The sequence below is a fragment of the Eschscholzia californica genome, unplaced genomic scaffold, assembly GCF_041429995.1.
Source record: "Eschscholzia californica isolate CP2 unplaced genomic scaffold, dmEscCali1.0.p SCAF_1, whole genome shotgun sequence".
NCBI classification, from domain to species: Eukaryota; Viridiplantae; Streptophyta; class Magnoliopsida; order Ranunculales; family Papaveraceae; genus Eschscholzia; species Eschscholzia californica.
Genome location: NW_028238198.1, coordinates 5,006,580 through 5,020,357, shown reverse-complemented (window position 1 = coordinate 5,020,357; position 13,778 = coordinate 5,006,580). Strand labels below are relative to the sequence as shown.

Sequence of the window (13,778 nt, the reverse complement as noted above, 5' to 3'; positions counted from 1 at the left end):
TAGGAAACCAAGGAAAGATTGGGGCAGGAATTTTGGGAAGGAAATCAGATTGGAGAGGGAAGGAAATAATATTGGAGATATTTTCTCCTCATTTAATGCTAAGGATTAGACCATTCCGGCTCATTAATTGTCGTGTCAATCAGCCATTAAGGCAGGTAAGGGAGAAGCAGAAAGGGGCAAAAAGGGAAGGAATAACCCTTTGAAACAGGAATTGTCAGACAAATCTGACATTTTGGACCTCTCCCTCAATTCTGAAATGGCCTGGGGCGGAAGCTAATTTACCCCCCTTTTTTGGTCCTCTCCCTCAAAAATCTTTTATAAAACAGTTTAGCCGAAAATTACCCCAATTACACAAAGCCTGGAACATATCTAGAGTTCACAATATTATGAGCATTGAATAACCATGAATCCATGATCATTAATATAAATTTGTAAAATATTTCAGAAATTTAGATTGGGCACGAAATCACAGTTCCAACTATTTCCTGCATAATTTTCATCAACATGAGAGAAATTCTCCGCCGACATGATGAAAATTTCAGCCGATATGATGAAAATTTAGCAAAAAATCCTCAGAAACTAAAACTGTATCTCCTTCATCTTCATTTTCTTCTTCATTTCTCGTAGATATCTCTTAATTTTTATTTTATATTTTTGATGTTTTTTAATCTATTTTGAAGATTTACCCCCTTACAGAATTGTCAAAATAGAGCTTATCGTAGTAAATAGTTATTATCGTAGTAAGATCCCTGATATAACTGTGTAATTGACGATACTCTTTCAAACTAACAGAGTTTGTTAACTATTATCAATAAGAATGTTATATTTTAAGTGTTATTGTCAAAAAATTATTTAATTAACCCAGAAAGTAACCATCTAAAAAATACCTGGACAAAAGGCGGAGTTTTATTCCTTGGTCATCAAGCCACAAAAATCAATCAATAAAGTGAAATGAAAAACAGTTGTTCCCGACAAGTCCCCTTCCAGACTTATTGCCTTGTTCTCAAGGTATTAATTTTAGGGTAGTTTCATAGGGCCTTCCCATTCTTGTTAAAAGACCCCTCCTTGTGAATTCAGTACGAGTCTACCGAATTCAAGATACGAGCCCACTAAATTCACTTCAATAACCTATTTTTGTGAATTCGGTGGACTCGCACCAAATTCACAAGAGGGGCCCTTCTAACAAGAATGAGAGGTCCCTACAAAACTTCCCTTAATTTTATGGATATTAAGCTCAAAACCATTTGCAATAGGCGGATAGGTCCAACATATTACATACTTATGTCATAATTATGTAGCCAATATCACCCAAAAAATGCAAAACTAAAATTTACAAGATTAACTCAATCAATTTATTTTATCATAATGTAGGTCATTAAGTACAAAATCATACAAGTAATATACAAATGAGAGATGAAAATTGAGTTTCTAAACAACTTGAAGAGGTTCACCAACATTATCATCAATATCACCCTCAAGCTTCATAGAGGTTTCATGAAGATCCCTAGTGATATTACTAGTTGTATCCAAGTAATACAATACTCCACACAAAATGCAACAACAAACAAACATCGGTATAGGCCCAAATATCCAAAGGAAAAGAGGAAATGATACGTAAAATGCTCTTAATCCAATTGACCAAGAATAGCTTCCTCTATTCAAACTCCTCGTAATATAAGTAATCGAAGATTCATGAACACCTAGCAGTTTGTTCGATGGTAGTGCTATCAAGAAGCTAACATGGGTATAGTATCTGATAGATTGTACATTACAAAGAAAAGCGAAAAGGAAGCATACCAAGATTGCAAAATACTTGATCGAGAAAGCATGGTGACTTTTATTGCCATAAATCAAGTTAGATACGGAAGTTGATGAGTTTGTTTGGCTACTAACAAAAACTCCAATAATTGAACTCATAGTTATAGCTGTTGTAGCTAGTAATGTCGATGCCATGATGTTGTTTCGCAATGTTTGAACAGATAAAACACCATTTTTAATAGGTTCCTGTAAAAAAAGTCAAGGTTATGATAAAAATCATATTAAAGGTATCTGTAAGACTGTAACCAAATCAGCAAGACTAAGAGTCAAGATATCGAAAAAACAGACGAATAGTCTAGAGATTTCTTTCTTCACCGTTGTTTCGTAACCTAATCATATTTAGACTTGACATTCATAACCTGATAATCTACTGAAGTGATAAAACCTAACATTTATAATTTGATAGTTTATTGAATTGATAATATCTATTAAGGTTTTACGGACATCCCACTCAATAACTTGGTAACACGGAGAGAGGTCATAGATTTTATTTACTTCATTATGAAGCTTTCACATGTCCATGTGAACGACTCACAAAATCGACAAGTTGTAAGCCAAAGATAATATCATATCAGTAGGCCATTAGCAATGCCTCACTCATGGTATGATTTCTTTAAGCAAGTTATTCGCTAGTTCATGTGTAATCACCTTCATTTTAAATGATAGTCAACAATTATGATTCCTTCTTTAACCATTGATTCCTTCTTTGACTTCTTCGCCTTTAATGAATGATTAAGAAACTTGCGCTTTAATTTTCATTATATAACTTACTATCGTCATTTGTTTTTAATACAATAAAACTCTAAAAAAATTCTAAAGCCAATCTTCTAGAAATGGGTAAAGGATCCGAAGATGCATATCTTATGTCACCCACACTATGTGCTGGATCTATATCCCCACAAGTTAGGCCCGGTGGTAGGTCTACATCAAGATTCATTACCTATAGATCCCGAAGTCTAATCAGACAACCTGCAATTTGTCTCTAATGTACAAGAAACATATATCATTTTAAACATAAATCAAGTTCCATGACAATAGTCAATCATGCAAATTGCTCTGGGTCAAAGTAGTTAGTTTAACATTTAAAAACATTAGGGTAGCTATCAATAATGGAGATGCAAAAAAGAAATGTGAGGTTCAAAGGAATATCTAAAATGTATAAGACAAAACAACTCTCATGTGGAGTAAGATTTTGTATTTAAGAATTTGATTTCATACGCCAAGTTATGTTGTTATCTTATTTGGGTCAAATCAAAATCCTACCATCTAACACCAATTAATCAGAATTGTTTAGTTAAGTGTTTTAGTTATGGCGAAGAATTGACATAAAGTATTCCGTGACAAGTTGTGCATTTGCTAGACTATGATATTCAATTCTAATAACAAGTTGTGAGATTGATTTTATTTCCTTTCCGCGTTTCACAAGTCAAATAAACATTTACGGGTAATAGTACTTGTATAGCTTTTCTAGTGACATGTATAAAAGCCACCTTTCGACCAACTATTTCTCTAAACTAATTATGTTTCTCTAACAACTCTATTAAGTAAATATTGTGCTTCGAAGTAACACCGATTTAATTTAAAATATAGCATCAGACCCTAAACTTTTGGACGCGCAAATGGTCTTCTTCACAAATGTCTGTGTGGTTCGATATTTTCGAATAAAGAAATCATTACATTCTAATACTTTAACCCCACTAAAAATCATGTGTTAGTGCAAATTTAATATTTCAAAGTAGTGTAATTTATATATACAAGCAGAGCTAAACCTAACCTTAAAGTAATAATTTTTTTAAAGTTAGATATGGCATTATTATCATGAAATGATTATAGGAAATAAATTCTATCAGAAAAACCAATAATGAGAATAATTAGAGTAAGGACCATAATCTTGATGTTAGGGGTAAATAAGATGATCTTAATCAATCTTTAATTTGTATGATTAGTAAAGTTATTTGGGGGATAATAATACAACCCAAATCAAGATTCACAAATACTCAAGTATAAATTTCATAAAACAAGAGTGATATTGTGTGAAAAATGTTAGAATGATTTAGGCAATAGGTTTAGTTATTTGATGTGAAATTAAATTAAAAAACAAGAGATAGAACTTACAGTTCTCATGGCGATTACCCATCGTTTCCTACTAAGAGCGTTAATACCAATGACGGTTCGATCTGGGGAGTGAAGAATAGTGAAGAAAAGCCAAGCATGATAGATCATCATCATCAATAACCCTAATGGGACTAGAATGTAATCAAGATTACTCTGTTCCATTTCTGCAAGTACCACCACCACCACCACTTAACTCCCTTTTTTTTAAATAACCAGCACCACCTGGCACCACCACCCTAAGCCACGGAACCACCACCGCACCGTCGCTGCAGCTGAAAAACTTTACTTCTCTATATATATCTCGGTCCCTAACAATATAGGACTACTGTAGGAGGTGGAGCGAAGATGCTTGCTTGTATGAAGATAGTTAACAAAGAAGAGACGACCCACTAATACTATAAAGGAGACGAATGGGCCCTGATTTCTGATGGATCTAGGAGGACTAGGTCCCTCGTATGTGACAATTTTAATAGTTTGGTCTTTCACATATGACTCTAATTTATTTTTATTTTATTTTTGTTGAGAAAACTCTAATTTATTGAAAGACCTTTAACTTACTTGTTTCTTTCACCCGTAAACATTTACTTACTAACCCGTAGATCCAAGTCATTGAGATTCATTATAAAAACCAAATATTTATATTTGATATGTTAGAAAAAGGTTATAAATCAAAGCCTGGCATAAAATCAGTTGTCGCTATTTTCGAGTTAATTCAAGACTCTCTTGATGGATTTTTTTCACTCTTCATGGACAATCAATTCCTAGTTAGGTCTGACATAGGTCTACTTTTGTAGTCTCCTTTTGTAGCACATCATTATGTAACTTACATATTAGAATAACTAACTTTCTATCTCACCTACCATCTCCCCCATTATATAGTCCATTGCCTCATGGGAAACATGGTGGTGTAGCTCCATAAACGGTGCAATTTGGTGATCATTCTTAATCAGAAGTCCAGCTCTTCTTGAAAGTGGCTTTGATCTCAATTTGTTCATCTTGAAATGTCTTGTGCATCTCTTCCCAAGAAAATACAAGCTTACGATGTGAAACACCCAACCATTCCTTCAGCTTAGCATACTCGTCATTCTTCGTACTAATATTCCCATAATGCTTTATCTTCCGTGCATAGACAAAACCCCCATGAGTACCAGCCCACCTGGAAAGAAATTTAGTAAGAGCATTACTGTATTCAATCTCCTTGCTGAATATATCTCCAGTCAGAAAAAAACTTTTGCCACATTTCCTCATTGTCAAACTTGACTTCCTACAGTTTTCATGTATGTTGTTCTCACTTTGCTGGGGCCAAAAAATTTTGGTAGCTTTTGGAAACAATAGATTGATCCTGTTTACCAGTTCAATCTCTTTATCTATGAGAAATACTGAAGGAAGTTGATTGAGACCATAGATTGTCTTCGAGTGTGTTAGTGCCCAAGTGTAGCGTTCTTCTGTCTCTATCTCTAAAAATGCAAATGCAACTGTGAAATATCTATTTGTAGAAGTCATACCAATCCCATAAAAGAAAGGCATCTTTACTGATTATTCTTGTAGGCTCAATCTATGATTAGTAGTGATCGAAAAGATTGTGCAAGAATTGAAGCCTCAGGATGTGTCCAGAATATATCTGTTACCTCATCAGACTCTAGATCCCTCATAGCGGCGTTCCATCAAAAACTTCACCAACTGGACTTTCTTCTACCTGATACAGTCTCAGCTTTGATCTAGCAATAGCATTATATATGTTTTGTATTGTAGAATGACTTTCTTTGTTGTTTTGCATTATTATCTCAAGTACTCGTCGAGGACGTAAACCACTACTGCTTAGAGTCAGTACTAATTCCTCTTCCTCTTTTTTCAACCTACCATGCATCTATAAGCTTCTGAGGAAGAACATGATTATGAGTCCCGCATTCCACTGAAAGAGTCCATTTGTCAACTGCTATAGATTTACTTCTCAATCTAAAAGGACATCCGCATTTTTTTGTGCCAGCCAACCTTTTCCTTTTTATTTTGATAATTGGGCGCTCGCGGTCTTCTTTCTTCCAGTGTTGTTCTTTTTTCCCACCTCTCGGCACCATTGATAAACTGCTTCTTTTGATTCAAATTCCCACTTTAACCAACAGTAAGGCACTCCTACAAGGCTACAACTAGAAAACCAAAATAAAAAGCAAGAGGACTATGTACTCGTACCATATTTGTTCCAAACCCTATTGTCAAGTCATTCCCAACGACAGAGAGACCATCATTTTCTTCCACACTTTTATTCTCAACTGAATACTCTTCAACTTGATTCTCAGGCACCTCTGCAGCAGTAGCAATGACAAAAGAAAACAAATTAGTAGCCTACACGTATATTAACCAATTGTATTTGTCTTTATGGATCTAGACACCGAAACTACAGTTCTAATAATTCAATGGTTGTTCAGATACAACAACGGACCAACTAGAAACATGCCACTCATTGTGGCGGCTCAGGTGTTCATGCCATTAATTTGTACTTTTAGGCCTATTTGATTGTTGCGGTTCATACGAATAAATGACAATAACCTTTTAAACAATGATGATATGTGGTTATATTGGGTCAGAAATGTTTTGGAAGCACAAAGTTTGTGAAAATAGACATATGGAAGCTATCTTACATCAGATGAGTTCGATTGCAAGTCTTTTACTGGAGTTGAAAATTCTACGCCTTCCACAATTTTTTTTGAAATAAATATCTTCGGCAGTTGGTGTTTCTTTCACGATATCTTCATCGTCCATTTGTCCTCTTTTGGGTTGATCCTTATTGGTGAAATCTAGTCGAGCGATGAGACAAGCAGGCAAGTCTTCTATTGGTTGAAACAATTGCAAGTAGGTTCACTTTTTCTCCTTTTCTACCTATTGTCTCATTAGGTTCAAATGAGTGGTAGTGGATTCCGTGTAGGAAAAAGGTTTGCCCTTGAAATACTAAAAGTGATCAACTATCACACTGTAGTTCCGCCTCCATTTAGTTATCAAGGTGCGGTGACGTGAGTATTTCACATGCACTTTCAGGCAAAACGGGGCTATCGGCTATCGCGCCTCCAAAATACTCGGACCAGGCAACTTGAAATATACAAACCAAACATTGATTCTAATTAAAATTTAGAAGGAACTTTTCTTAGTAACCCCCACATGTGAGATGTGTGGGATTTGGGAAAGACCTAATCTTTGTGTGTGAACATGAGGCTTCAATCAGCTCATTGATACAGGTCTCGTTGACCCAAATGATTCATGTTTCATCACTTTACATTGGAGTAAGAGTTCCGAATACCACATAATTATATATAGTTACTGGTGTTGCCGAACAGTAATTATCTTGTTCCTTAGAAAAACCAATATGAATCAACTACCTAATTCATTGACAAGATATCAATTGGTTAGAAATCTTCTCTTGTCCAGACAAAATGAAATATGTTGAGTAAACTTGAGCCCGGAACTTCAAGGAAAAGGTTAAGTTACTATACCTGCGACCAAATCTTTGGATAAACAATAGTTGATACAACTGAGATGGGTATTAAATGCTCCAATCTCTTAGAACCGGCATACTGAGCTTAGTCAAATCCTTTCCATCTTTTTTGTTTTGTGATAAGTCATGCAGAGTTTCCGACATCTTTTGTTTCGTAACCTACCTTTCAGAGGTTTACCTGCTAAATCAAATAAAGAAGCAACTTTGAAAGTCCCCGATCACGGGATGGGTAACACGTCCTCATGGCAGCTTTTGCCAAAGCAATGAACTGGCTTTCACCGACCAGCTGTTTTATAAATATAAGGTAATAAGGTATCCTCCTCATTTTAAGAAGCTCTTACTTCTCAACCTGCTCAAACAGATATTATCGGGTCTCAACCAAAAACCAAACTCAACTACGAGAAACGAGAAGTCATAACTCTGTAGTTTCTTGCGTCTCGATTAATTCATCAACGCAGCCTTTGGTTGTCGTCTTCCTGTCATGGATGTCATTCAAAGCCTCAATCGTAGACATTGCTCCAACAATGTATGATTTCACAAGAGGCAATTGGCCAGCAGCCAGCCTGAACTCAAGAACGCTTGGTCAAAATGAAGAGCGAGAACATCGTAATAGCAATAAATTATATTTATGAATTAATCAAATAAGTACAAATGACTCGGGCACTCCTGTTAACATGTCAAACTCAGACAAGATTCATCAGATTCAGGCGAATCATATTCAGATAATAAGAGAAAGACACCACCATACTTCTGTTACGTATAAAATAAACTACCATGTATACTCAGGGAAGTGATTCATAAAATATGTGAGACTCTGAGATCTAAGCACAAGCCTCCTACAACTATGTGAATGTCAGCAACCATAACAAACAAAGAGGATTCACGGAATCAAAACAAACACACAGGCATGAAGTAAAACACTCCTTTTGACCTCGAATGAGCATCAAACAAGATGTCATATAACTTATCAGGGAAGAACATAAATATCAGCTTCAAGAGCATTACCAGCAAGCTGTTCTTATACAAACAAGCAACTCCTCTGAAAATTCACGATCATGACCAGACTGATCAGAAGTCGTCACATGGCATCTTTGAAAGGACTATCCTTTTTCGACAAAGCAATGGATTGCTTCCACTTACCAGCTTTTTTAGGTAGAAGCAACTACCCTCCTCGTTTTAAGATGCTCATGTTTATCAACCTGCTCCATCAGAAATTATCATGTCTCAACAATAAAACAGACTCCACTAGGAGAAACGAGAAGGCATTGGTATTTTGGACGACAACCACATATGGCTTCACAAGAGGCAATTCAAAGCCTGAAACACATAAGATAATCAAAACTATGAATAGTTTGATTAATGCTTCACCAAATTTGCTGACATTTCCACTTCAACTGCCGATTAGCTAAAGGTTCTAACTGAAAATATAATGCTTCACCAAATACAGTTAAGTTCTGAACACAGTTTGGTAGGCAACTAGGAATAAAAGCTTGCACAACAAATTGCATCATGAATAGAGTGATAGGACTTGTTAGTTTCGTGAACAAGCATTTAATTCATACTCAATGTTGCTGATGTATAAGTTATTGGCCATGTTTGGCCTTTTATCAGTTTGCAACGAAACCGTAAAACGATGTATGACGACATCGACACTAAATGTTTAAAATGTTATGAACATCATAGGAAAGAAGATCAAACATAAACTAAGCATCTCCATACATCAAAGGCGAAGGGGTATAACCACAATCATAAACCAGCTCTAGTTATTATTCGTACTTCAATTTGTCGCCTGTACCAACCGAATCTCGAATGAACCCACATTTACTCAAAAAACAGCTATCTCTGACATGACGGGCATAAATAAATAAACTTAAACTGTTAAACAAATAGCTGAAAATTGTCAAGAATGAACTAACGTCAAGCTTAATCTGACAAAAACCCACAATCGTTGGTAGAAAGATGTGATGTCAGAATCTCGAGTGTAATTAAAGTCAAAGATAAAGGGAAACGTACCAAATCCCAACCAGTATTGTAATTACATTGTTCCCAGCATTTATTTCGCAATAGCCCCCACATTTCTCTTCCCCATACCACAATGTGTGTAGATACTTACAGACCTTTAATATCATAAAGATTATTACTAAAAATTACAATAACATATAAAGAGTATCTTCCCACCTCATGTGATATGCATCGGCACAATAGGAAACCAATTCCCAGCCTGTGTTCATAATTGAATCGGTTCCGACCGTTATCTCGAAATAACCCAGACATCTCTTGGTGCCATATACCCATACCACTAGGTATGAAAATACTCACAAAACTTATAAATTGGTTAATATTATTGGTAAAAACTAGAATAAGCATCTCTACACATCGTATGTAAAAGCACAAGAGTTAACCAATTGTCAGCCTGTTTTTTGTAATTAAATCGATTTCAAACTTTATCTCGAAATAGTCCCCAAATCTCTTGGTGCCATACAACAATGTATGAAAAGACTCACAAAATTTATAAATTAGTAAATATTATTGGTAAAAAATAGATTAAGAATCTCCAACCACCATACGTATAATCACACAAGTAAGCCATTCCCAGTCTGTATTTGTAACTAAATTAATTCCAATTTTTATCTCGAAATAACCCCCACAGCTTTTGGTGCGATGCCACGATGTATGAAAATAGTAACAAAACTTTTACATTATTAAATATTATTGATAAAAATAGAATAAGCATCTCCCCACATCATATGTATAAGCATAAGAGTACCAACTCCCAACAACTATTTGTAATCAAACCGACTCCAACTGTTATCCTGAAATAGTCCCCACATCTCTTGGTGCCATATCACAAGATACTTATACAATTACAAAGTAGTAAAGATTATTACTAACTATAGATCAACAAAAATAGAATAAGCATAAACACAAGAGTTACCAACTCTCAACCAATATTTGTAATTAGATCGATTCCAACCTTTATCTCAAGATAGTCCCACATCTCTTGGTTACATACCATGACACATGAAGATACTTATGAAACTAATAAACTGGTATTTATAATTATTAAAAGCTAAAATAACACAATAGAACAAGCATCCCCACACATCATATATAAAAGCACCAGAGTAAACTAACTGCCAACCACTGTTTTTGAGAAAATCTATCCCAACCTTTATCGCAAGATATCTCCTACATCTCTTGGTGCCATACCACAATGTATGAAGATGCTTAAACAGTAATATAGTAGTAAAGATTATTACTAAATATAGAAAAACAAAAATAGAACAAAACTGATCCCAACCTGCCAACCACTATTTGTGATCCAATCGATCCTAACTTTTATCGCTAGATATCTCCTACATCTCTTGGTGCCATACCACATTGTATGAAGATGCTTAAACACTAATGTAGTAGTAAAGATCATTACTAAATATTAGAAAACAAAAATAGAATAAGCATCTCCACACATCATACGTATAAACACAAGAGTCAGCCAACTCCCAGCCAGTTTTTGTACTTAAATCAGTTCCAACGTTTATCTCGAAATAGTCCCCACATCTCTTGGTTTCATACCATGATGCATGAAGATGCTTAAAACTAATATACTAGAATATGATTTTTATAATATTGTTAACAACTAACACAACAAAAATAGAATAAGCATCTCCACACATCATGTATATGAGCACCAGAGTAAACCAACTGCAAACCAGTGTATGTGATAATATCAATCCCAACCATTATCTCAAGATATCTCCCCCATCTCTTGGTGCCATACCACAATGTATGAAAATGCTTAAACACTAATGTAGTAGGAAAGATTATGACTAAATATAGAATAAGTATCTCTACACATCATATGTATAAACGCAAGAGTTAGCCAACTCACAGTCTGTTTTTGTACTTAAACCAGTTCCAACCTTTATCTCGAAATAGTCCCTACATCTCTTGGTTCCATACCATGATGCATGAAGATACTTAAAACAAATATACTAGAACATAATTTTTATAATATTGTTCACAACTAACACAACAAAAATAGAATAAGCATTTCCACACATCATGTATAAGATCACCAGAGTAAACCAACTGCCAACCAGTATATGTGATAAAATCAATCCCAACCTTTATCTCAAGATATCTCCCCCATCTCTTGGTGTCATACCACAATTGTATGAAAATGCTTAAACACTAATATAGTAGGAAAGATTATGACTAAATATAGAAAAAAATATCTCCACACATCATATGTATAAACACAAGAGTTAGTCAACTCCGAGTCAGTATTTGAGTTAAATCGGTTCCAACCTTTTATCTTGAATTAGTCCCAACATCTCTTGGTTCCATACCATGATGCATGGAGATACTTAAAATTAATATACTAGCATATAATTATATCATATTATTAAAAACTAAAACAAGGATAACAAAATAAGCATATGTACACATCATATGTAAAAGCACAAGAGTAAACCAACTCCCAACCATTGTCTGTAATTAAATCGATTACATCCTTCATCTCGAAATAGTCCCCACATCTCTCAGTGCCATACCACAATGTATGAAGATACTAATGACTCTTATAAAGTAGTAAAGATTATTACTATATATAGAATAACAAAATAGAGAAAGCATCTACACACATCATATGCAGAAACCCAAGAGTAAACAAAGTCCCAACCGGTATTTGTCATTAAATCGATTCCAACCTTTATCTCGAAATAGCCCCACATCTCTTGGTTCCGCACCTTGATGTATGAAGATACTTACAAAACTTGTACACTAGCAAATATTATTATTAGAAAATAAAATACATTAGAAAGCATAAAGATTAAAGAGCCTATGCACACAGCAGTAACCACCAAGATAATAGAGTGCAATCAGAAGAGTCTATTGCCAAACTTAATCTTTCCTTAGCGCATAACAGAGTCAATTGTGAAATTTAATCCTGCGAATTATATTCTCGAAAACACCTATGTATCTTGGCGTACTATGGCACAGGAGGAGAGCAAACTTTAAAACTTGTAAAATACAATTGAAGTAAAATATAAAATAAATAATATTATAAAATAAATAAAAACATTTATCGTATCAAAACTATAACCACAAAAGTGAGATCGAATGACCGATAACCAACATGAAACTGTACGAGAGATAGTGCCCACTGAAACATCAAATAAAGCACATTTTGATGCATCCACGCAATTAAGCATTACTTGTGATGGTCATAAGTATAGGGTTTTTAATCGTTATAGACTTTGGACATCACAGAAAAAGCTTATATAAGTGTTCCCAATTGTTGTTCTGAATATAGCTTACTGCCAATCTTAAGCTTTCCTGAATCCCCCATTTCCAAGAGTACTACTCTCAGATATAATTCTTACTAACCCTCATTATATGTTGTTTATAAGTTTAGAACAATCTTCAATGGTCAGAATCCAGTTTACCAAAAAAACCCTAAAACCTGATGCATTATGCTCTCTAATGGGCTATTTCAAGATTGATTAAAAGAAAAAAAGCAGCTAGTGATTACCCCTAGATAACAGTACAAATTGTCGCAGAGATACACTTACAGAGAAATAAAAGATATTGATGAGGTGAATAACATTGATCAATCATCTTCTCTTTGAACCGAAGAGAAAATAGGGTTTCTAGGTGCCAAGATTTAATCGACATAACCGACTTCTTTATGAACAAGATTGTCTTTCTTTGAACAGGAAAGAGCGAAAATAAGCATAAGAAGGAGCGCCGTTCTAGATCGGGAGCTAAGGAGATAGAATAACCATAAACATTCATTATCACCGACGCCTTTCTGAACAAGATTTTCGTTCTTGATCTATTTTCTCGCGATATCCATCTTTCCATGAAGTTAGGTTTCCTGAACAAGATTGTCGTTCTTGATCTATTTTCTCTCGATATCCATCGTTCCATGGAGTTAGGGTTTTTGAACAATATTGTTGTTCTTGATCTATTTTCTCTCGATATCCATCGTTCAATGGAGTTAGGGTTTCCGCTCTTGATCTATTTTTCTCGATATCCACCGTTCCATGGGGTTTCTTGGCAAGCAAGTCTGGCAGATAAATACCTATCGACCCATTAGCGCGCGAGCGCGCTTTTGGTGAAGCAATTCTTGATTAGTATTTTGCAATCACGGACTTTATTAATGAAAACCAAACCCGCGTTTTATTCGGGTCGGGGTAACGGAGTTGCATCCCTCCAAACCCCCAATATTCTGTTTTTGTTTTTAATATTAACTATAATGGTCACTACAAATATTTTTTTTTTTTTTTTTTTTAGAATGGTCACTACAAAGATAAAGATAGAGGGCTTGGGCCATTGGTCCAAAAAGGGGGGCAAAATG

General features: G+C 35.0%; 1 protein-coding gene and 1 long non-coding RNA gene across 3 annotated transcripts; both read right to left on the bottom strand.

Moving 5' to 3' along the window:
* Window positions 1-1,329: 1,329 nt before the first annotated feature.
* Window positions 1,330-4,365, bottom strand: LOC147563491 (transmembrane protein, putative (Protein of unknown function, DUF599)). Of its 2 annotated transcripts, XM_086638265.1 has the most exons (3): window positions 3,934-4,365; window positions 1,798-2,004; window positions 1,511-1,700 (listed from the first exon to the last, which is right to left on the bottom strand). In XM_086638265.1, exons 1-3 carry the CDS (start codon window positions 4,093-4,095, stop codon window positions 1,659-1,661), a joined length of 411 nt encoding a protein of 136 aa, XP_086494391.1. In that variant the 5' UTR covers window positions 4,096-4,365; the 3' UTR covers window positions 1,511-1,658. The 2 variants fall into 2 exon arrangements, with proteins under 2 accessions (XP_086494384.1, XP_086494391.1); XM_086638258.1 differs by having other exon boundaries at window positions 1,330-2,004; window positions 3,934-4,364.
* Window positions 4,366-4,594: 229 nt separating this feature from the next.
* LOC147563490 (uncharacterized) lies at window positions 4,595-13,549 on the bottom strand. Its single transcript, XR_015224253.1, has 6 exons — window positions 12,991-13,549; window positions 8,423-8,616; window positions 7,416-7,980; window positions 6,570-7,301; window positions 6,121-6,233; window positions 4,595-6,021 (listed from the first exon to the last, which is right to left on the bottom strand). It is a non-coding gene; the product is annotated as an uncharacterized LOC147563490 (long non-coding RNA).
* Between the last annotated feature and the right edge of the window lie 229 nt (window positions 13,550-13,778).